The 25,374-nt window shown below is 40.6% G+C and overlaps 1 protein-coding gene across 1 annotated transcript in view; it reads right to left on the bottom strand.

Annotated features, from left to right (window-relative positions):
• The window catches only part of crb2b (crumbs cell polarity complex component 2b), a 38,537-nt gene that overhangs the window by 5,564 nt on the left and 7,599 nt on the right, over positions 1-25,374 (bottom strand). Inside the window, exons 2-12 of the mRNA XM_030418111.1 lie at positions 23,475-24,170; positions 21,100-21,295; positions 19,167-19,306; positions 17,150-17,335; positions 16,924-17,037; positions 11,631-12,584; positions 7,533-8,074; positions 6,961-7,126; positions 4,678-5,539; positions 1,429-1,545; positions 1,134-1,260 (exon numbers count right to left, since the gene is read on the bottom strand). Coding sequence (XP_030273971.1) covers positions 1,134-1,260; positions 1,429-1,545; positions 4,678-5,539; positions 6,961-7,126; positions 7,533-8,074; positions 11,631-12,584; positions 16,924-17,037; positions 17,150-17,335; positions 19,167-19,306; positions 21,100-21,295; positions 23,475-24,170 — 4,100 coding nt within the window. The remainder of the gene's footprint in view (positions 1-1,133; positions 1,261-1,428; positions 1,546-4,677; positions 5,540-6,960; positions 7,127-7,532; positions 8,075-11,630; positions 12,585-16,923; positions 17,038-17,149; positions 17,336-19,166; positions 19,307-21,099; positions 21,296-23,474; positions 24,171-25,374) is intronic.

Below are 25,374 nucleotides of genomic sequence, written 5' to 3'. Positions count from 1 at the left end.
ATTTGTTGTGTGGGAGGAGACGTGGTCTTTCAAGACGTTTTTTGTTCTTTAAGGCCTTCTCTCGCAGATGCCGTCTTACGGTCTTTGGGCTGCAGTTAGCATCAGTAAGGGCCTTAATTTGGGTCGAGGATCAGCCTGTGTCTTCACGGAAAGCCCTTCAGATCCTCCGGCTCAGCCTGGTGAAATGTTTTGGGGTCTACCAATTGATGTTTTTGTCCCATAACCCTCAGGATCTGTTAAGAAATTTAAAATGACTCTCTTACTGCGTCCAACCTCGGCAGCGATTGCGGGTTGCTTTGCCTGTGCAGCTCAACAATCCTGCCACGTTCAGAGAAAGCCAGAAAGCCTTTTCGTCTTTATCATCATGAGGTCATGGCAGTGTGAAGAAAATGCCATGAAAGCCAGATTTGACTTTTTAAGGCTATGCCCTTAAACTTATGATCAGCTGATGAATAAGCCTGTTTGAGTTTAAATGCAGTTTTCAATAAATTGACTACATTACGTTTTTTTTCTCTTGCTCGCTCCTGTTTCTTCTTTTTGCATTTGGATGCTCTACTTACAACCTGGTTATGATACACCACCATGAAATGCAATACTTACTATAATATTACTATATATATATATATATATATATATATATACATATATATATATATATATATATATACATATATATATACATATATATATATATATATGAAACAAAGTTTGAATAATATTACTATGGTACTACTACTACTAATTACTATAATATATATATATATATACATATATATATATATATATATATATATATATATATATATATATATATATATATATATATATATATATAGTAATATTATAGTAATTTATATATATATATGTACATATATATATTAAAAAATTGCTGAGATAGATAGTAATATAGAGATATAGTAATGTTATTGTTCATTGTGTTTACAGTAAACATCTTTTTTCATGTACAGTATGCAAGTGTCATTTTAGTTTCTAAATCATCATTTATGTTGCGGCTGAAGGAAACCTGAATGTAGGACATCCACATATCAAACCCATCAGTCACATACAGGTTCTAATTTAGCACATGTGCTGTGAAAGTAAATTAAGTCAAAGCCAGTGCCAGAGAAACTTACATTGCTCTCACAGAGTCTGCCGCTGAAGCCCGGCATACACTCACACTGGAAGTGGTTGAGTCTGTCCAGACAGGTGGCACCGTTAAGACAAGGGTTGGACTCGCACTCGTCTATCTCTGTCTCACACCTGAAACACATCAGCAGGGTCTTAACACAACTCTGTCTGACAGAGCAGCTGCTCAAACACACTTACACACACATGCATTCATGACCTTTACACTTGGATATGCTTCAGAGTAGACACACTTCAGGGTACTGAACAGCAGGTGTGTGGTGAGGAACATGCTGCTCTCACCTGGCACCAGTGTATCCCGGCTTGCAGGTGCAGTTACCCCCATAGTCTCCTCCTATACAGACCCCTCCATTGAGACAGTCTGTGTTTGCATCACATGCCACTGGAGGGAAACGCCACCTGTTGGAAAAACAAACATACTTATTGTGCAAGGTATGATTTTGTAATTATTAGTGCAGTGCCTGTTTAAAATGTCCTCGCTTGATTTTTGGTCCAGTAGCAATGCTCATTGCAGCTTTTCTTGAGAATCGCTTATTCGGTTTACTTCACATCCCACACTGATTGCACAGGGTTATCAAAATATTAACATTAATACTGATATAAGCTAACAGTTTATTTGGTATAACAAATGCCAACATGGCTGTGGGTATAAAGTTGTTGAGGATTATTTTTCCATCAGTTAGTCTATTGATTCTTTTTTAGATTAGATAATTAATATATTGGCACAATTACTCTAAGGATTATTTTTTAAACCAGTGATTAAAGCCCCTGTACAGACTTTTCATTTAGTGTTGATTTTGGCGGCCCCGCTGGACGAAAGCGGTAGTGTTTTGCCGGAATGAAGACTGCATTTCCCATGAGCTCTAGCGCCCACTGTCGTGAAGACGTTTGTCTGGCCGGCGCGTGTAGATTTGTTTTGGAAATGTTGGAAAGACGACGGGACTTGCTTTGAAAACTTTTTTTTTTTTTTTTTTTAGCAGCTATCTGCAGCGTGCATATGGACGAGGTAATGTGTCTATTTGTATTTCTACTTAATATAATATGCCGCCGGTGAAACAAAGTAATGCTGCTGTTGCACTGCAATTTCCCAGCTATATATATTACCCACGGTGCTACAGAGCTAGCGTTACAGCAAAGTCACAGTGACTGTGATGGATGTTTTGTTCTAAGTAAGAAACTGAAACATTTATAATGACAGAGGATATTACCCATGCATCGTTGCAGGTCGGCTGGGCTGAAGCATACACACAGCTGAAATGGATGCGTGATCTAAGACGTTTGTTGTCGTTTTCACGAGTGTAGTATCTAGAGCTAATCTAGTGGTAACGTTAGCCAGCTTTGTTGTAACAACATAAATTCATGTATTGCTGTAAACTACGTCCCGCATTACATTTCATAAATGAAATAAAATTTACAAACCCGTCTAGGAGGAATCGGGCGAATTCTGGATCCGACCCTCCCTTCAAGCCCCGCAACTCTCTCCATCTCTGGAAGGAATCGCCAATGTTTATCCGTGTTTAGCCCTAGCTTGATAGGATTCCCTCTTGGCCTTTCGTTGGTCTTCGGTTCGAATTCTTTTTCTTTTCTTGTCTCATTATCAGCCATGACAAAAGTTTTAGCTCGGTTAGCACTGGCTAGCGTAGCAACAAAACAGCTATGCCGTATCCTGAATGTCGTCAGTTCCGGTCTGACTGCCGTAAATCGTTTCGTCAGTGGTCCGACCCGACCAAGGCCTTTCAGAGGTATAGAATTAGACTACTTAGAAATAGCGTATCTTCACGCTGATGGGCTCATTTGCTGTTGTAGGTAACAGAGACACATCAGCAGAAACCAGAGACTTTTGCATATCCAGTTAAAAACTCCGTACAGGGGCTTTAATATGAAAATTAATTTACTCAAAATAAATATAAAAACTTTTTTTCTTTTCTAATATTTCATTATTTTTTTTCAGCATCTATTCAACATCATCTAATTTATTTGGTGAAGAATATGCCACAAAAATCAGGTTAAGATGCTTTCTGTCATCATGGCCCTAAATTCTGGGCCGCCTCCCCTTGGATCTTAGAACTGTGAACTCTGGCATTATTGTCATTATTATTATTATTATTATTATTATTATTATTATCATTATTATTATCATTATTATCATTATTATTATTATTATTATTATTATTATCATAATTATTTTAATTATTATAATCATTATAATCATTATTATTATTTGTTTGTTTGTCAACTTGCTTTTCACTAATTTATTGCAATTGCTGTTAGTTTTCCCCTGTCAATTCTACATTTTTTTTTATTATTGTGTATTCTTTTATACTGTCTTTGTTAAGCACTTTGGGCAGCATATTTGCATGAAAGTTGCTATATAAATAAAATCATTATTATTCATATTATTAATTTCCACATCACTGCTGTGTTATGATATGAACAATAACAATAAACCCTCTGTCAGATGCCTGATCAGGAAAATACTGTGACACATTCGATTTTGACATGGGTTCATTCCTCGGGCTCCTGCTGAATTGGTTGGCTTTATTGGTAGAATTCTGTGCTTGATTCAAACTTTTAATACACACAGTAGCTCATGTCTGCAGGTCTCCCTCCCAGTCCTCTGCTGCTCCTGTCTGGGTCACTCATCTGGAGCCACTCTTCACTGTCAGAGAGGTGGGGTGTTTACCGGGGCAACCATGGCTCACAACTGGCTGTTCTAGCTGCAGTGTCTCTGGGCTTGTGTGGAAGAGCGGACAGGCCGGGTGGCGGAGCAGCAGTCCAGTGAAGTCCACTCTACCAAACAAGTTCAGACACTCTGACAGTGAAAAGCGGTTCCAGATGCGAGACCTGGACAGGATCAACAGAAGACCATGAGAGAAGCTGACTACAGCTCATGCACCGCAGGCAGACACTATCACTCTAGTAACAATGAGCTACTGAGTAAACATAGAAGACAACCAACAAAGCCAACCAATCAGTGGCAGATTAATCCTATCGAGACAGGCCGAGCCAACACATGCATATGAAAAGCCCCATTACTTTCAGACTGCAGACCAACTCTGCTGTGAAGAATGCAGGAAGATGCTATAAGCTGCATGAACAGGGACTTTAAACTTCTCTATTGTGGCAGCAAACAACATCATTTCAGTAACTAACTATTATACTGCAAACTGAGCCTATCTATGCACTTTATGTTGACTACAGTAATAATAGTGACTGTGGCAAGGTGCTGGTGTCTCTCTCAAACACCAGTACAGACAGACACACTAAATTAAAATTAGCTCTAAAACACACTGTGTGTGGCTCCCAAACACATGCCAAAACATTTGATTGGTATCATCCTGGCACTATGCACAGAGCTTTTATATACAGGTTTGATCACTAACATGTCTACACAAAACATAGAAAAGCAGCTTTCAACCTACAGTGATGTAATTACACTGCCACCCAGTCAGATCACTCATGATATTAGTCAGGAATATGAGCAATAGGTAAATGCTTAAGATGTGCTGTAGATAAACAGTCTGTACTCACTGACAGCGCTTGCCGATGTAACCAGGAGGACATAAACATGTGTGTGTTCCCGCTGTCTCCATGCAGGTTCCTCCATTCACACAGTTGAACTCCAGGCAGTTATCCACCTCCTCTTGACAGTCTTTCCCTGTGTATCCAGGATCACAGCTACACTGGTAGTCTGCCAGTAGGTCTTTACATGTACCGTACAAACAGGGACCTGAAGAACACTCGTTTATCTCTGTCTCACACAGCTTGCCCTCCCATCCTGTACTGCAGCTGCAGTTAAATTCATTGAACTGGTCCTGACATACACCCAGGTTGAGACAGGGCTCAGAATCGCAAATCGGTGTTCCTTTGCAGCCTATGGTTGGCTCATGCCCACCCAGTCTGAAAAACTGGCTTGTCTGAGGGGCATCTGGTAGTCTTATGAGTGGAAGGTAGATTCCACCCACTCTTACCTCTCCTACACATCCAGTGTATTTTTCAGCCAGCAAGATTTTAGTGTCATTCAGGAAGTTGAGGTTGCCTCCAACGCCAAAGCTGCCGCCAACTCTCTGCCCATCCACGGTGAGGCGCCAGCGGGACAATAACTGTGTGGGATCAACCATTGACAGCTGAATTTGATGCCACGCTCCGTCCGCTATGATCCTGTCACTTGTGAAGGCCAGCAGCTCTGCACTCACCCCGCTGTCCAGTTTGACCAGCAAGGTGGAGTTGAGCAGGCCTACACAGAAGACCTCAGCTTTGCTGGCAGCCCGCAACAAGATTCCATTTGCGTCTCGTGTCCTTATATCCATGGTGATGTTGGTTACAGGGTTCAGCAGAGAGCTGTTGGCTGCATACAGCAGAGCGTTGTCCTGAAAAATGGCTTCAGATAAACCTGTGGGAGCAAAAGATCGTGTGAGTAGTCACTGAAAGACAGAATTGTGCTATATCATGCTGATTCAAAACTAAGAGTATTGTTAATTTATAAGATCAATGTATTAATTGGAAAATCACAAACTGATCTGCTGTCTCTGAAGTAGGCCCAATCCTTGGTCTAAGGTTCAAATATGTGATTCGGTATGCTTGCTTTAAAGAATTTACAGTTTTAATGTAGAACTCCCATTAAATCTGAATTGCATACGCAATAATTGTATTCATCTTGCTTTTATTGCAATTTATTTTGCAGACTCAGTTTAGGTATCCTATCCAGAGGTTCTCCAAATACCATTAAAAAATATATATTTGCCAGGTGAATGTCACTATTAGTATATATATTAGTCAAGGATAAACAGTGTTAGGATATTCATTATACACCCACAGCTGGATTGGCACACCCAATAGAACATAGATAAATAAATCAGCAGTGAGAATGGCTCCCATCTACCTGACACTTGTGCCATGTGTTGGCTATTGGTCAATCTGGCTATATATCTTTTGTTTACAGTACTTATATTGAGACATTACAATTTAAGGGGCATTCCATCTATTTTATACACAAATGAATTTGCTCATGATTGTCAGTATGACTCAGTCTGTGAAAATATTTTTATGATGTCTCTTGTGGCTCAGAAGGAGAAATTTACCCAGATGATGTCATGGGGGAATGTCCTGTGTATGACCCATCCAACCACCTCCCAATCTGTTTCCTCAAACCTTATGGGAGTGCAATGTTAAATGCTATAGTTTAAATAGGAATGTTTAAAAATTATATGAACACCTCCTAAACTATTAAGCAGAACACCTTCTGCTAACACAGCCAGGAGCTCAAATCCTACTGCAGTCATGCATGGAAATCAATTATACTGATTGATTATAGTTACTGGAATAAGGGATAAGGAAACACATTTTCATTCCTAAAAATCAGTGGTGGGCCCCTTTAATTGTGCTACCTTGAGGCAATAACTGTAAACAAATGAAGCATGGTAACCATTATTGGCAGCCTCTGTTTTATGGCTTGTGCTGTCAGTATCATATTGCTTCCTGTTCCCATTTAATTTCATCAGACACAATATCTATATATTTGCTGTTTCTGTGTTTTAGTCTATTGTAGGATAATCTTACTTCTTACACATCTCTCAGTCAGACTGTTGAGGTCATGGAGTTTCCTCCCTCTCTTGCACTCAGAAGTTTTTCCTTCGGTGTCAGTGGGAGTCAAGGTTTGGCAAGTTGTCCATACCATCTAATGTTAAATGGCTCTACAGAAATCCTTCCAGACTGTTAATCAAATTAAGAAATTAAGCGCTAAACAAACAACCTTAACCTGACTTACCCTGCCTTGATAAAGAGAGTGAGAATTACTGTCAAAGGATTACTTACACTCATAACCATCCTGTAAGTCCACACAGCGTACTCCGTCAAAACAAGGGTTGTCGACACACCACAAACGAATCTCGCACAGACGCCCTGAGTAGTTAATAGGACAGTCGCACTTGAAGTCATTCCAGGTGACCTGACACTGTCCATCATTGAAACAGGGCTCATCCTTTGCAAGACAAACACAGATGGATGGATTAGATGATCACTTGTACAATCTCTCACCTGATGCAACCGCAGAGGTAAAAGCAGCAGAGAGGATTGAGTGTTAACTTGCAGCTCAAAGGGACTAACAACCAGATCAATGCTAATAAGGGTGAGGAGATACAGTACAGCGTAGCTAACAGACAGCACTACAAGGCACTACAACAATTAGCATGGTCTCAGTGTTAGACAAACACTGGCAAAATATTTATGCTAAAAGTATATCATATTAACCCACCATTTTTCCAAATGGTGGGTTAATATGTCAGTCCATCACTTTGGTCTTAAATGCAATTTTTCTCAAATAATGTGGATGGGCTGTCTGATCTGGCTGGGTAGAGTGATGATCATACAGCAGATGTTGTATTTACCTTGCATGTGTCATCACTTTGGCATCCTGGCAGCACATTCTCCTCTGTGCTTGCTTGGTAAACTTCGACTCCCTCTGGATGATCCTCACTGGTCAGTTGCTTGTGGTCCAGCCGGATGTCCTGCAGGCAGCCCTTGAAGTTTCCACCCCAGGCGTTCATACTCTTGCCTGGAGGGAGCCCCCCGACATACGCCACATCTCCTGCCTCTACGCTCACATTCCCTAAGGCACGATTATTCCCTGCTTTGGGAAATACCACATGGCCATAGTGTACCTTTACAGTTACCAAATTATTGTTACCATCAGTGACGAACTTGGCCTCAGAAAGCAGGGTGGTGTGGGGGCTGTAAATAGCAACAGTACCCTCCTTCAGGTAGATTGTCAGGTAAGGTGCTCCCTCTCGACTGAGCTGCAGGAGCAGACCGTTGTGTTTAAGGGAGCGCATTGAAAAGGAGATTGTGAAGTTTTCTCCATGGGTCTCTGAGATGTTAAAGGCGGCATAGCTGGTGGTGTTCTCTCGACCAAAGGTCCATGATGGGTACTCTGAGGTAGGAGAAAGAAGCAAAATGTTGTCACAATCTTACTTCCTCACACTGGCACAAGTGTATCTCACATCAGAAATCTTTTCATTTCTGACATCAAAATAAAGTATTGCTATTATAGGTGTAGCATGTGTGCACATGGCATGACATGGCTGTGTTAGAACAACAGAATTACTGATACACCAGGACGATCACTGCACCACACCAATCACACTGTTGTGATATCATGGCTGTGCGACTCATGTCGTTGTTGCTTCTGGAACATTATAATTAATTTCTCTAATCATTTCAATTAACAAAGTAGCCAAGAATGCAATACCTGGAGTAAGCCACTTTGGCTGAATGGATTAAATACAGGACTCTCACTCAGGAATCTGGGGTTTCATATTATATTACACATATTGTTATGATTTTCACTTAGGTCACTTATCATTTGCCATTTCTTTTGGTGTTTAGGTGACAAAAAAACTCTGTCAAGGTTTAGAAGAACACGGTTTGAGTTAAAATAGACTTTGAAACGATTTTACAATGGGCAGTGTGGCTCTGGAGGAACATTTTCAAGACACATCATTTATCCTAAGGTTGGGCTTGAACAGGGCAACTTTTTAGCATACATTCTTGAAAGAAATGCATTTAACAGGAAGGAGGGGTAGCCAGGACCAATAGTGGAAAATCTTGTGTAACATGAAGCTGCCTTATCAATAATTGATGCTTATGTGACACCGTATCACATTATATCATCTTATATTATATTATATTATATTATTCCACTATATTATTGTATAGTACATTACATTACACATGTTTAATGTGGTTCCTTATCAATAAATAACATTTACAAACCTGTGAATTATGTTACACCATCTATTGCATTGATCATAATTTCTAAAGTAGTCGGCTGAGTGTATATTTAATATACTGTATCATGTTTCATCACTCTAATTGTACTGTATAAGTATTATGCTGAATTATCATATTTGGTTTCACGTTTACACTACTATATGGTTTGTCATGCTTATCAATAATAAACAAGTGTATCAATTGAGACATTTTTAATTGGTTTCTAAGTCAAGCTCCTAAATTATGATATTTGTAAGTTGTATATGATAAAAGGTGTTTAAAAGCAATTAGAAATATTTATTTACAGTGAGTACTGAACTCACAACTCTCTGAGCATTGTGCAGCCGCTCTAACTGTTCAGACATCACAGATTTCTTGGAGAAATACAATCTCAATCGTTGTTCCCCGGCCCCCCTACAAATTAGAAATGAACAAATTATCAACATAATGTAATTTTACAACTTCATGTTTTGTGCACATTGAAGCTGGAATCACTTTGAAAGAGGGTGAAAAGATATCTTACTCATTCAATATAATGTAATATAATGTAATGTAAAATAGTGGCAGGTAGTGTTATTTATTGATAAAGAGGCCCAATAATATTATTTTCCACTATGGGTCCTAGTGCTGGTGGTGGGCCTGCAGCCAGACCCTTCTAATTGGGTTAGCATAGTGACTGTTGCTGCATTCTGAAAGAATAATTATGTGTTTTGTTTTTTTTATGTTGATTTGATCAACCACACATGGCAGTTTTGCATGCTAGTAGCCACCAGCAGAAGTAAGAACTAACTCTGTGGAAGGGTTAAAGATGCTCCGACTTTGATACATCCTGCTTAGGTTAGACCAAGTGTTAAGAGCGGGTTTAGTATTCACTCATTCACTTCTGTCATGGCCTCACCAAAAAACAGGACCATCACTATGTTTGGAATACAAAAATGTGTGGTTCTCTAAGTAGCCCACCTACTAGAGAATCATGAGAACAGTACTCCTACACATAGTCTTGGAGACTCCCACAGTGAGAAACACTAATCACTGGCCACAATTTAATCTTTTCAGTGGTTTATAAATTGTGCTTTAAAGCTACCTACCAATAGAGTTGGGTACTAAACAATCAATGCCAGAATGTGGTACCTGAGAGCACATCTTTACAGTAACGTTATAGTGAGTGAGATGTCACCTCAAAATGTACTGGCGGCATCCAGAATTCCTCACCAACATGCTGCTTAGTTAATTAAAATAGTAATATTCAATATATCTGAAATATTGGTATGAAACCAATAGTATGTGAACTGCATACTGTCTACAAGGAAATATTACAGTATGCCTTATTCGATGTGATGAGTGCTTAGCCCATTCAGCAACATTCTATTTTTTATATATCCATTTCAAAGATGTCAGGGAAGAAGCAGAAAGACCTGCTTTCATTCTGGGTAATGGTACTAATTTACTGATAATATTTCTTGCATGTTCACTGGTATATTCAGAGTAATAACAGAGATGGAGAGAGCACGAGAAGGCCAACAGGGCAGGCAGAGTAGCTAGCATGAAGGTGAGCGAGAAAATGAGCAAATACCGATGGTTAAGATGGACCAAATAATGATCTCACAACTAGAGTTGTTCAGATTTCGATACCAGTATTGAAAATGCTGCCCAACTAACAAAAATGCAGGTATCGGTATCAGTCAGTACGTGCGTCTTTGCACCGATCCGATACCATGTAATTTAGAAACGGGACCATGCTTCTTCCCAGTTAGCTCCGTTGGCTCTCCTTAACGTAACACACTGGAATTCAGTTCTTATTCACAGCGCTAAAAGCCAACAGAGGAAGTTGTGCTGCGCTGCTTTTGGCAACTATTGTTTTCAGAACGGCGAAGAAAAAGTTGATTTTTTGTGAGTCAGGCGGACCTAGCAACATGTCAGCTTTTTGGCAACATGTTACTCTGGAAAACCCCTACCAGGAAAACATTGACATTTTCAGTATGCACGGTTGTAATTTGGAGGGGTGGCACAAGTGTTGCCAATTTCAACACCAGCAACCTTATAAAGCATTTGAAGAAGCATCACACAAAAGAGCACAACAAAACTGCTCCCCCCAAACTTTATGAGACAGTGAGGGAATACATTTCATGTAGGCTGTAAGACAGGCAATCAGCTTTACTACTGACATTTGGACCGCAGACGCGTGTCCCATGTCTGCACACTGGGTGGACACAGTATTGGCGTCAACATTTGCCCTTCAAAGTGCGGTGATGCATGCAAAAGAGTTCTGTGAGTTAGTTTTAAGAGAATTACTTATTCCTAGATTTAATTTGCCCCATCTTTTTTGCAAGCGACCAGAGGTTCCTTCCCCCAATATCTCACTCCAAACTTTTCGTGAAAATTGGCAGCCCTGTAATTGGAATATGGGAATTCCCATTAATGTGCTAGTACTGGTTAGCACTGCAACAGCGATAACAGTACATTTAGCAATGATCCGTTTTAATTCATGTACTTAAAATAAAACACATTGTGTCCTTATATTTGCAAATATGACTCATGAAATATTGACTCTACATGTAAATCAATTAACTGGTCAGAACTGAAATAACCTTTTTTGTTATTGCAGAGAAAATAGAGAACCAACAAAAGGGAAGATTGGGTACAGGTATCAAATTCAAGGTACCGGTATCAGAACTGATATTGCTTCAAATGTGAAGGTACACTGTGAGCAGTCTCACCTTTTCCACAGTGTTCTCCATAGTAGGGGCGATAACACATACAGCTGGCACGAACCCACATGTCCACACACTGCCCACGCTGCATGCAGGGGTCACCCTCGCACCAGTTCTTTTTGCTGCAACCCATTTCCAAGCCCTTGTTCTCCTCTCTGATGAGGTCCTGAGGCAGAAGCAGCTTATGGTCAACTTCAAGGTCTTCCATGCAGCCAATGAACCCCCTTCCGCTGGATGTACTGGCTAAATATTCTTGTGGTGCCCCTCCAACATAAAGCTGATGAAAGAAGCTGGGCTGCAGGAAGATTAGATGGTTGTAACCCTCATTCTTCACTTGGCACTCTTCCTCACAGCCAGGTCCTTTTACAGCCAGAACCAACCTCTCATCCATGGTCACAGTGACCTGTTGCCATTCTCCATCATTGACTGGACCAGGGTAAATGACCTGCAGAACCTTTCCTGACTTCACCCGGGCCTGAACAGAGCCTTCGACAAGCTCCAGGGAGAAAAAGTGCTCCATAGTTCCCCGGTAGTAGAGCACCATGTTGGGCAAAGTGCTCTTGAATCGGAGCTGCATGTGAAGCCCGTGGTTGTGGTCTTTAGTCTCTCGTTTTGTCCTGTTTTCAGAAATAGGCAGCTGCATGTGGACATAGCCCTCTATGTTGAAGGAGAATGTAGTGGAGGTATTGCAGCGTTCTCCGGTCCAGCCAGGCAGACACTGGCAGGTGTAGCTGTGCTCTCCATCATCAGTCAGCACAGGGACACAACCTGCTCCATGTTGACACTGGTGCTGTTGGCAACCAACCAGGCGGACTTCACAGTTGGGCCCACCCCAGGGTTCCTGGTCTGGCTTTGACACAGGGCAGTGACACCTATAAGAGTTGGCAGCGTCTTCACACGTGGCACCATTCTTGCAGGGATTGCTGTCACACTCGTTAATGTCCACCTCACATCGTATGCCTGTAAGTAAAGACATGCACGTTTAATACTGATTCAGCTCCTCAGCATACTATATCCTTCACATGGATCACAGTGGAAGTCATATTAAATCTAACAATGAAATCACAAATCTGGTTAATCAGACAGACATCAATGGGATTGGGGCTTGGAACATGGAAAGTCAGACTACAGTAAATTACTTAATTACAGAGCTCAGTATGCATGCATACAGATGAATAGGCAGGCTTGGTTGACGCATGGTATGATTTTCTTCTGTCAGTGTTGTTTGCAGATGAGGAAATGACTGGAGGAAATGGCCAATCATTTTGCAAATACAGGTGAATTAAATCTCCTTAACACAATTAAACCAGTGTCTGGCATACTGATTAGTTCAGCTACAGATTGGAATATTTCTTGTCAGACAAATTTGTCACAAACACTCACAGACACACAGAATCAAAGACTGCTTGGTTTCAGCGGTCAGACGCGCCTCATCAAACCGCATTCAACAATAAGCCCTGGCAGCCGCAGTCAACTTGCATTAACATAGTCCTTTAAAATACTCTACACCCAAGGAACCCTAAAGCTGTTCATCCTCACATGCTAAGACTCCACCCTCATATACAAGCACTCAACTTTCCTCTTCGTTAATGTAGCATTAAAATGTACCTGTCAGCCACCAGGGCCCACAGCAGCAGCACAGCAGCAGCAGCATCAACCTGCTTCCCCCCATGATCCACTGAGACAACAGCTAACACACTCCTCACACTGCTGGATGACAGAAGTAACACAACCAGGTCCCCCCTCCTCTCTCTCTCTCTCTCTCTCTCTCTCTCTCTCTCTCTCTCTCTCTCTCTCTCTCTCTCTGTTTAGCTTACAAAGCAGAAGCACCTCCACTCCTCCACTCTGTACCAGGCAGACAGGCAGGAGCGATTACTAATAGCCCTGCCTACCTCTTCTTTTCCTCCCTCTCTTTCTTCCTCCTCCATTCCACCTAGAATCCCTCCCTTCCCTCCCTCAGAACCATCTCTCCTATCCTGCCTGTAGCTCAGCCCTAGCAGAGCGGTAAGCCTCCAGCTGGCTCCTGTCAGTGTTTGACAGGAGGAATGCAGTGCTGCAGTCCCCTCCCCACTCCACGAGCTGGCCAGTGGATGCCCGTTAGCGGCAGGAGGTTCTAGGATGAACCTGCAGGAGGTGCTGCAGGTTCAAGGTGGGCGGAACCTGAACAACGCTGGACCAATACATGGAGCCCACATTGACTCTTTCTTAATCTGAGCATTTAACTCCACCATTGGTGTGGAGTTTCATCCACCACTCTGTCTGATTATATTTCATTAGATCTGTTATTTTATATATATATATATATATATATATATATATATATATATATGTATATACATATATATATATATATATGTATATATATATTTATATATAGTTAACATATGCTTTGTTATAAAAAATCATGACTTTTTTTCTGAAATTATTCTTGAAGTTATGAGGGGAAAATCTAAATAGTAACTGACCTCAATAAGCCATGGTTTGCAGTCAACCTTAGTATGTTTTTTTAATGTAAAAATGCAAACTAGAAAAGCGCAGATGTGTCTGCATGTGGGTTGGGAACAGGCTGAAACAGTTGTTGATCGCTCACAGTCCCTGCCTGAGTGGCAGTACAAAATAGATCAGTCATAAAAAGTGGAAAAAAACTCTTAGACCTGATCGGACCAGAAGTGATGCATCATCCTTTCTAGACTTATGCTAGTTGATAATTATAATGAGTAATTTTTGCAATGAAAGTTGGAAAAGTCTCAGATTTAGGTGGGACTTCTGACAGTCTTAGAATTTAACATCATCTGAAGTCACAGACTCTCTGAATTTTGACCTAGCTTACAAATGATAAGTTACCGTCAATTGAATACATGTTTTGACTGACCTTGCTGTCTGCATTTTTTTAAAACCAAACTTTAACTCGTCAAATTAATGTTACGTCTGAATTATATGTCCCTATTCAATTCAAATAAGAGGATTTACTTCAGTCTAACAATTCCCACATTTATTCTTGAAATATAAGAAGAGATATATCACAATCACTCACTAGATATCACACTAGAACATCAGTGTCTCGACCATAACAAATGTGCACCTTGTTTTCTTAATAAGCTGGAAAAATAGAAAGATAGCAACCTCTGAACACATACTGCTCATAAAAATCAGCTCAAGCTGTCAAATTAGGCAGTTCTGATCAGATAAGGATGAAGATTATGTTCAAAAACAGCTGTTTACTTGTGATATAAGAACATTTCTTACCAAGCCATCAGGTTGAAAACGGACATGGGTTGGACAGAGAGGAACTAACACACAAACATGCACACATGGGTCACACATCACACACAGAAGGAATGTGACTTTACTCTGTTCAGGACACAATTACTCCACTATATATTTACATAGCAAACAGTTGTTTGCTGCTATATTAATGTTCAAAATATAACTATATTTAAGAATTGTTTTAGTCTGCCGTTCTTCACATCATCTCTGACATGAATCTTCTTCCATAATGGCAATTCCCACAGTATATGTATCATGCTATTTTTTTATTTTTGTTTTTATCACATGATCTGATCTTGCTGATATGATGAGCAAACCAGAGAAAACCACGATGTGAAGAAATGTGTTCATAGGACTGCATATTGTATACTGTATGGCCAAACTTAACCAAGACATTTGTTATGTAAAATGTCATTCAGCAGCCTTCAAACTTTAAATCCATAAGCAGGCAATGAGGGGGGCATGAGATGGTTTACCCACAGTATATCTTTATACAGTGACACCCACCTCATGCACCTGGAAAGTCAACCTCTTAAGTTAACAGGATATTATTTTTGAGCCATATTTTCCTCTATTTATTTTGGATTTGGGAAAAGGACCTTGCGCTGCTCAGAATGTATTGTATCTTATATCTCTTCTTTTTTCATCAGCCTTTAATTAGGCCTCTAAGCAGCTTTGCTGTAATCTCCCCTCCCCCCTGACAATTTTCTTAGAGGACCCCCATTTAATGCCCACGCTGGACACATGACATATGGCACCTTTTATTGACTTTGTTGTTTTCTGCTATGCTTCTCAATACCATATGCCCTCTCATCCCCTCCTATCCTCTGCTCTGCTGAGGCTTCCACATGGTGGGGCCCTGATACTGTTAGAAAATTAGCCTCTCATTTTGTTACTGAGAGCTTTTGGCTGAATTCCTCAGTTCCAAGTCCAGATTGTGCATTTCGAGGTCAAGCTTTTGGTGCAGTCCCTCCTTTTGAGTGATGCAGTGACAAATCTCCTCTAATGAGGAATTAATACCTTGGCTGGCAATTAGGAATTGTCAGCAGGAGAAGGATTAACTCTTTATTGTTTGGCCACTGAAATACTGAGACCTGGCATGAAGGTTATCTGTCTAGCTTCCACTGAGGACATAATATTCACTTCTATTAACATCTTTCTTGTCCCTCACAGGGAAGTTGTTCTTGCAGTGAGGTAGCCCAAAAACAATGACAGAAAACTTTTAAGTCCAAATACAATAATTACTGTTCCCTAATACTGTAAAAAAATATCTGGTTGTGACACAGGGCAAAGGAATTTAATAACGTGTAATCTAATATGTTCAAATAACCAAGAACATAATAAGATACAGCGTTGGAAGAAGACAGTTTCTAATATTTTTTGATTCAAGAGATTGTTGTTGATTGACTAAGAATTAAAGCAAATGCCATTTCAACAAAACTGTGTTGAAAGTTTGTTGAAAACTAGCTTTATACTACTTTTTTAAATATGCACTAATACTCCCCAAGACTTGTAATCACACTTTAAAATTGGTGGAGTCACCCTTTAAAGAGTACAGTCTGGGTTTGCCAAAATGAACAGTGCTGTCATGATGATTTCTCAACTAAAAACAAGAAAGGCTGCTGCTCACCACTCCAGCATTACCAGCTAGCCTAATCCTATATTATAGTCATATATTTAAATAATATAGTCATCTGCAGGGTCACTCACCATTTTTTGCAAAAGACTCAATACTCACTTGTTCAGACTTCACCTCGACCCCGTTTCGCATGACTCCCTCTCTATTTTTTCATTCTTACTTTATCAACAGTGATATGTTGTGGTTTCTTTCTTGTGACAAATGTACTTAATGTAAGTCGCTTTGGACAAAAGCGTCTGCTAAACGCCCTAAATCTTAATCTAAATCTAAGTCTGTCAGTGTGAATGAAAAGTAACAGGGACAGGACACAACCCTGTGGGGTGCCTCTGGAGGAGAGCAGCTCAGTTTGGTTTTGTTAGGAGATAAGAGAAGCAGATAAGAGGTTTCTCCTACCTGTGAATCCGTCTGGACACACACATTCATAAGAGTTGACCAGATCCTGACAGCTTCCTCCATGCTGGCAGGGTGCAGACTCACACTCATCCACATTGACTGAGCAGTTGTCTCCTACAAACAGAACATATTTATGAGATTCATAAATACATCCTCATTGCTTCATGATGATCTAATGAGGTATCATACAGTACCAAGTAACTAAAGGGCTTTTGTTGTGACTCACCAGTGAATCCTGGCAGACAGTGGCAGATGAAGCCAGCTGCCTCTTCATAGCTGAAATTTGCATTGCTGAGTTCAGGCAGCATCCCATAGTTCAGGATATCTGAGCGTTGGAAACAATGGCCACCATTCTCACAGGGATTCTGCTCACACTCATCTATATCCACTTGGCAGTTCTCTCCATCATAACCTGGACAGACACACAGACATGCCAAAGGCTCATATTTTTTAAAAGTCTGTCTTCATACAACACTTACAGGCCCATAAATACGTTGATCCCATCCTATCTTCCACAAATATACACCAACACATGCCCCACATACTATACATCTGATAGCTAGGTCAAACTACTGTCTGCTCTGTTGGCTGCATAGGCTGTTTGTGGCAAATGAACACGAGCTGCATTAACACCTCGGCTGTCCTCATTGCCAAGAAACGTTCAAGTCAACAGGGGATATTTTACCTGAATAAAGCAAGCTGAAAAATGAAGTTTTATGGGTAAGAGTCCAACTTAATTTGACTATTTCAGACAACTGCATTTTTGCATTATTGCAATGAAAAATAATATTACTTTCCCTTTACCTGTAGCGCTATTTATCAAAATCTTATTTTGTTGGGAGTTACAGAGTTTTGGAGGTCTCGATCAAAGAGATGTCTGCCTGCTCTGCTTTATAATGGAGCTAGATGGACTCGATGACCCAGTTACTCAAGATAATCCATAGACCTTATCATGAGCAGTTTCATGTCGGAACTATTTTCTTTGAACCGCACTACACCTGCCGACCGAATCCCCAGAAAAGACAAGAGGCTCCTGCTTATGACAGTGCAGGATGTAAACATTGACACCATCCTCCTCGCCTGAACTGTAACATTTGCTTGTTTAGCTAGCTTAATTAGCTCGCATCTCCATTAGTAGATGCACATGTCCTTCAATGCCGCGATACAGAGAGAAAATAGTTCCTTCATGAAAGTGCTCACAACTCGGTCTGTATTGTTTTTGTCTGTAATGTATTGTTTTGACACTTTGAGCACCACAAGCCAAGTGCCATCTAGTTCCATTATATATATAAGAGAGAAGGCAGACATCTCTATGGCTGAAATCTCCAACTCAGCCAATCACACCAAAACAATCTAGAATAATATATAGCACAACAGGTATGAAGGAAAAATATGTAGCCACGATTTCCAGGTGAATTGGCCCTTTCAAGCTATCTCAATTCACTTAAGTTTATAACGTCACCGATATGCGAATTGGCATGCAATGTAATTTAGTGACTTTTTAAGCAGGATCTGGCTGGTGAAAACAGTTGATGACACCAACAAGGACAATCACAATTGCTCATAGACAGTATGAACAAAGGGAATAACTACAGAGTAAGTATAATTTCAGTCTTTCAATCCACCTTTGAAATCTAGACGGGGTACTTTTAGGAAATGCACACACACATATACACAAATATACACACACACACACACACACACACACACACTCTCACAAAAATGCTGCTGACGTCGGCATCTCCCTCTGTAGTAAAGTGCTTATGCATTACTCTTCATAATTCATCATAGCCCTGAAACATTTAAATAGTAGCACACAGCTGTTTTTATAAGCTCTACCATAAATAGTTTTGTGGAGCACAGCTGTTGATCTTTAGCCCCTTGTCTTGGCCTCTAAAGTCAAGGGTCACATCATCTAACTCCTTTTGTTTGCTTTGATTTATGCGTGGGAAATCTCCACCCTGATGACCCTTTCATGTGTGCAAGTTCTAGGTTTTTTTGTTTTCCGTAAACATTACAACACTCATTTTCATTATGATTTCAATTTAATGATCAAGCAGAGACACTGGTGACAAAATACTGAATGTCAAAGAGTTGTTTATGCTGTTTATATCATGTTAAGTTCAATGGTTGTATTACACATTATGTTAACGTATACTGAGTTGCAGGTTTATATGTGACTGCTGCGATGTTTGAAAAGTAGTTTAACAGGTGTAGAGTTGGTGCCTAGAGTGATGGGGTACCTTGCCAGCAGTGGCATGTGTACTGATTGATCCCTTCCAAACAAGTCGCTCCATGCTGGCAGGGGTCAGAAGCACATTCGAGAATTTCCTTGTCACAGTGGTCGCCAACAAAACCAGTCCCATCACAGTCACACTCAAAGCTACAAGAGAGCACAGACACAAATAAGACTGTCATACATTGTGATTGTCAACAGGATGAAGTGGAAAGTCATAGACACAGCCTTTTTGTTTGATTCATAGGTGAACATTTACTGGCTTGAGCAAAACATTAGAAGATGGAACAATGGGACATTTTGAATGTAAAGTTGTCTAAATGAGTCATTCGATTTGTAGTGGACAGTGAATAACTAAAGACAAAATGAATGTTCAGGCAACAGAAATGTAATTCATTACTATTTAATTTTGCTGAACAGCAGCCAGTGTGGTCCCAAGAGAAATTAGTACTGGCAGAAAAAACCGCCTGTTGCTTTGCCTCAGCCAAAAAGTTGCACCTAAACACACCACAAACACAAGATACTACACTAAATGGGTGAAATCATAAATAGTACAGGGCACTTGTGCACTTATTTTCTTCTAGCTGAATAAGTGCATTGACTGCAGTGAGTGCAAACTCCCCTACTGAATCAGCATGCTTGGATGGCCGAAACACAACAGACAAGGTCCAGCTGGTGCAGAGGGTGCGGGATACACTGCAAAAACTATAGCCACAGACGCTAGCCGACGGCCCCAACATCATTGGTCTGGTGTCAGGGACCTTACAAAATAACATGTTGAACTTCAAAATTTCACTTCATTGCCCAAAATTATTTTAAGTCAACAGGGTGATGCAACATTTTCTCATCATAACATAAATAGAAGTGTTATAATATAAAGTCAGTTGCATAGCACCATCTACCTAAACGTCAACACACGGTGTATCCAATTGAGCAGCTGTGTTGCCACACCTTATGAACCCACATTTTCAATTGTAACAAGAAGAATTTCTTTCCGTCAAAGGTCATTAAGTCTGGCTGTGAATATTCAAAATGATTTCATATTTACAAACCAAGGCTTTCAAAGAGATATTCAATTAACTAATAGAAATGTGGCTGTACTCGCAAAGAAAGCCATTAACAAAGATGGAATAAATCCTAAAACCTCAACAAAAAATAAGACAACAAATAAAAACTGTATTATTTCAGCTCATTCACACAACAAAAGTAAAAACTGCACTGTGACATTTGTTCATTATTGGAGCTGACATGTTGGCAGGGCCCTTAGAACAATCACTCAGTCCTGAGTTCTGGACCATTTCACATCAGCTGTCTTGTTCCTAAGAAAACTTAACATGCTTCATTCCTGTTGATCCTCAGTCCCTGCTGTTCCTATCGGTGTTACGACCAGGTATTCTCTCCACCTCCAGCCGTCTAATGACTCATCACAATGACTGACACTAAGTGGATTAATTCTATCCCTGGTCAACTTTAATGTCTGCCATGCAGCCTCAGGCTGACCCAGCCCACTGCTGGATGACACGTCAGTGCTACCAGACTCAAACTGAGAGGGATATATACTGACCAATACAGAGTACAGAAAAAGTCATATAGAAATATGTATTGGATACGCATTTGATAGAAAAGACAATCTCTTACAACCACCAGTCTAACAGAGTGTACAGGTCTGACCTTAATTACAAATCAAATCATTTTCTTTACTTGATTCACTTGTCTCTCCTAGTTAGAATATAAATGGTCTGTTCATCAGCCGTCATTTACTACAGACCATACACTGAATCCATCAGTACCATTCTTACTACACTAATATTGTATCTGTGGGTATGCACAGACAGTAAAAACATGTGTTGTGTTTTGTGTGTGTGTGTGTGTGCGTGTGTGTGTGTGTGTGTGTGTGTGTGTGTGTGTGTGTGGGTGTGTGTGTGTGTGTGTGTGTGTACCTGTTGACCCTGTCCAGGCACGTGCCCTCATTCAGGCAGGGCATGCTGGCACATTCATCAATGTTGACCTCACAGTCTTGACCCTGGAAACCGGCCATGCACTCACACGTGTATGTGGCGATGTGGTCTCGGCAGGTGGCGCCATTCTGGCAGGGATGCAGCTCACACTCATCAATCTCCACATCGCAGTTAATCCCTGCAGGGGACAGAGCAGGGATGGCAGTGTGCCAAGGCATGAGATTGGCAACACATCTAATTATCTTAGCACACATACAGATACAACACAGTAACACTGGAGCTGCCGGGAGCTCAGCTGTCAATTGAAAACAGCAACTCAGACTAATGCTACTTAAACACAGCCATGTCACCTCTTTTTATATAGTGAATAGTATGAAAAGGTAGAAAAATAGAGAAGTATGCTAAATGCTGACTGTACTAATCAGTACACCCCATTGCATTCAAAGGTGTGATTGGTATTTAACCTGAAAATGATCAAATTTAAAATCAATGAATGCTGTAAGAAACACTGGATGACAACCTTGTCAACAGAAAAGTAGTGCTATGACCATAAAAAACAAATCTTTCTTTGGAGACTGTACACAGGATGTATAATGCTGGCATGGAGTCAGTGAATTAGCAAAGGGCTACTCCTTGAGCGCTGTTTTATTTCACACATATTTGTTCATATTTTGGTGAATTGTCACAGTTAAAAGTAAGACCTGAATTAAGCATTAATCAGTTCCTGTTTCTAATGTACCCGTGGATGTATATCTATCACTATCACTCTGATATTTAAAAAAAAAAACATTTGATGATTCTCAATTTCTGGCTTAATAAGCAGCACCAAGCAGATTTATGGGTGCTTAATCGTGATGGATATTGTGATAATAATTGTTTCTGTAAAAATGCATATATAATGTCTATGTGTTCAATTATGGCTGAGTTGTGACCCTAGCAGATTAGCAGATTTAGCTCAAATTGTTACAGTATGAAGGGTTTAAAGTACCTTAATATCCTCTACAGGCTGTGTGTTACAGCCAATGTTGAAGCTCCTAGTGCTGACTGTGTTGGTGAGGGGGAGAGCTACAGTAACTAACTTCCTGTTGACTTTAAAGCACCTTTGATATGCACCTCCCTCTCACCTCAGACAGCCTCATGTCCGTCTCTTTTTGCCCCTCACTGTGGGACACTGACATTGAATGATTTAACAAACCTCTGATGGGGGTCACTGACAATGTTTTTTTGTTGTAATCTCTTCTTATTAGTCATTATTATTGGACAGTTTTATTCATTCAGGTCTAATGAAATGTTTCCAGTAGAACGATCCTTAGAAGAGGAATAAGTCTTTGGTTGACCCGGTGAAAAAGCACTAATACTGTAAACATGCAAACTGTGACGAGTCCCAAGCTGATTAAGCTTTGTCAGAAAGGTTGGGAACAATTGACGGCACAACACCACTTTCACACCCAAATTAGCGTGTCAATGCAGGTTTTTTAAACGCGGGTAAACCTGCTAAAAAATAGGTGTTCAACTGAAATCCCAAGGAGTGAGACTCACCTCCGTTGGAAGTTGCACATGCACAGTACAAAATGAGTGTATCCTCTTGGATCTTGTTTCCTCCACAACTGATCAGAGCTGAAGCTGATAAACACTCATGACTACAGAGTAATTTAATGCAGAAGTAAATGCCATTTGCACACATTCACACGATAGACAAAAGCCAGATGTGTGTAGGTGTTGGTGGGTTTTTTGTCCATTGTGAATGGTGAATTAGATGCTACACCCTGACCTGCACTGTTTCTGCTCAACCATATAATACACGCTACTACCTGATTACCTCAAATGACTTAAAAAGATGGAAGGGTCTTTAGGTCACAGACTCTTGCTTGGGGCTGGACTGCTGTGCTGGCTGTACTGGAGTCAATGCACTAAAACACATGCCAGATATGTATGTATACGTATGACTTCTGATGAAGAAACTCTTCCAGGACAAAATGAAAGAACAGACTTCCGATTTGGTCAAACATTCATTTATCTTAGGATAAGTTACAAATAAAGTTTTTTTAGTTAGGTCAAATTAAGAAGTTATCACAAATCTTTTTCCACACACTGATCCGTGAGGGTCTTAAGCCCCAGGACAGCTGCCCTTTTGACTCTCTTGCTAATCCAGCTTAGATTTAAGTGCTAGTGTTTCATAATTGGATTGATGGTTTAGTAGCTTTTCAGTCTGAAATGAGTAACATTCAAGGAGAATCTGTGAACAGTTGAAACGGAAATTGCTCACATGTATTCATATATGTCAAAGTCAGCTCTTTAGCCAAAAATCTCAGATCCATTAACACACATTTCTGTTTTTACTGTACACAGTGTATTACCTTTGAAGCCTGGTGCACAGACACACAGATAGTTATCCACCTCGTCCAAACATGTGCCATTGTTTAGACAAGGTCTGGAGGCACACTCGTTAATGTCCAAGTCACAGTGGTAGCCTTGAAATCCAGGCACACAGAAACACTGGTAGACATTAACCCCGTCTTTACAGATGGCTCCATTCTGACAAGGCTCCGACTGGCATTCATCAATGTTCTCCTCACACTCTGTCCCCTGGTACCCAGCAGCACACTGGCAATGGTACCCAGTGTCAGGGACATCCACACAGGTGCCACCATTCTGGCATGTTTCTTCTGAACAAATGGTCACGTTATCCTTGCAGTCCACTCCTCCCAATCCAAGGGGGCAGTGGCAGGAATAGCCATTGACTCCATTGACACAATAGGACTGGATGCCTTCGCAGGGGTTGCTCCGACATTCATCCACATCTTGTGTGCAGTTGATCCCGGTGAATCCGTCTGGGCAGTGACAGGTAAACTCGTCAGTCCCAAGCTTGCTGGTGCAGTTTGTGCACGGTTCCATAATACAGGCATCATACAACTCATCACAGTTTTTGCCCATGTACCACACAGGTCCTTTGGGGCACAGGCACACATATTCCCCCATGTGGTCAAGACAGGTGGCACCATTGTTGCAGGGAGATGACAAACACTTGTCCGCTGCAGCTGTGCACAGAAGGCCTGGAATAGAAGACAACACTGCAATTAATGAAGCAATGGGTAAACTTTTTCTATTAAGTATGTCTTGTTTAGGGCACTCATCCCCCCCGTAGAGCACTCATCCCATATACAGAGGCTTTGTCCATACTGCAGCAGCCCAGGGTTCGAGTGCCACCTGCAGCCCTTTGCTGCATGTCATCCCCCCTCTCTCTCATCCCATTTCTTGTCATCTCTCAAGCGATCCTGTATGATAAAGCCATGAAAGGCCAAAAAAATTTAACTATGTCTAAATGAATAAGGATAATACCTAACTGAAAAATATTTTTAAAGCTTCATATTCACTTTTTGGCATTCTTAATTTCACAAATTGTACATGCATGCATCGTACCATGTGACATCAATTTTTCCCTTTTGTGTGCCTTTGTCTGTATGCTCAATAAGTTTCATACTGAAAGTGTTGGTTATGTATCATTTAAAGCCCCATTCTGTGATGCAGGTAGCACCTTGATGCAAAAGTCAAGGTTGACTTGTTTAACGTAACATACATAACTGAAATTACAATTTAATTATAACCCAAACCATGGTCTTTTCCTCGGCCTAACCAAACTGAGGCAGACAATCCAAAAGTCATTATGTCAAATCTTTCTCAGCAAGTTTATTTTGAAAGTCCACCTGGACACCGTATATTTATCATCGCATACTTGAACACGGAGCCATTCTCGTCTAAAACGTATTCTAAAGGGGTGCTGTCATAGTCTGAAGCTTAAGGCCACATGACCAAAGTTGATGTATTTGAGTTGGAAGTTAGAACATGTTGTTTCCTGCAGCCGCAGGCATTAAAAGAACAGACAGACACAGTAAGTGATTAGCTAATGAGCATTCTGCAGCTAAAGATTCAAATGTTCTAATCAGTTCAGTCAAAGACCAGACCCCAGAGCATTTCTATTTTTCAGGAGGCCAGAAACGCAACTCCAGACTGTGTGCTACCATGTTAGTGATATCAACTTAATTTGGTGATTATATGTAAGTGTTGTGTTACCAGGTTGGTGTGCTGATCCCAAGTGCCCCCACACACACAAAAAAGAAAGACAATCAGGAAATGCAGGTTAAAGTGCAGACCAAACCTTTTTGAAACCAGGTAACCAGTGTAAATAAAACCCCAAAGTAGTGTGATCGAAATCGTGTTAATACAGATAATCTCACAGATTACGCTTTTACTATTGAT

Source organism: Sparus aurata, chromosome 5 (assembly GCF_900880675.1).
Source record: "Sparus aurata chromosome 5, fSpaAur1.1, whole genome shotgun sequence".
Taxonomy (NCBI): Eukaryota; Metazoa; Chordata; class Actinopteri; order Spariformes; family Sparidae; genus Sparus; species Sparus aurata.
The sequence above is the reverse complement of the archived record's forward strand: the minus strand, read 5'-3'. Positions and strand labels throughout refer to the sequence as shown.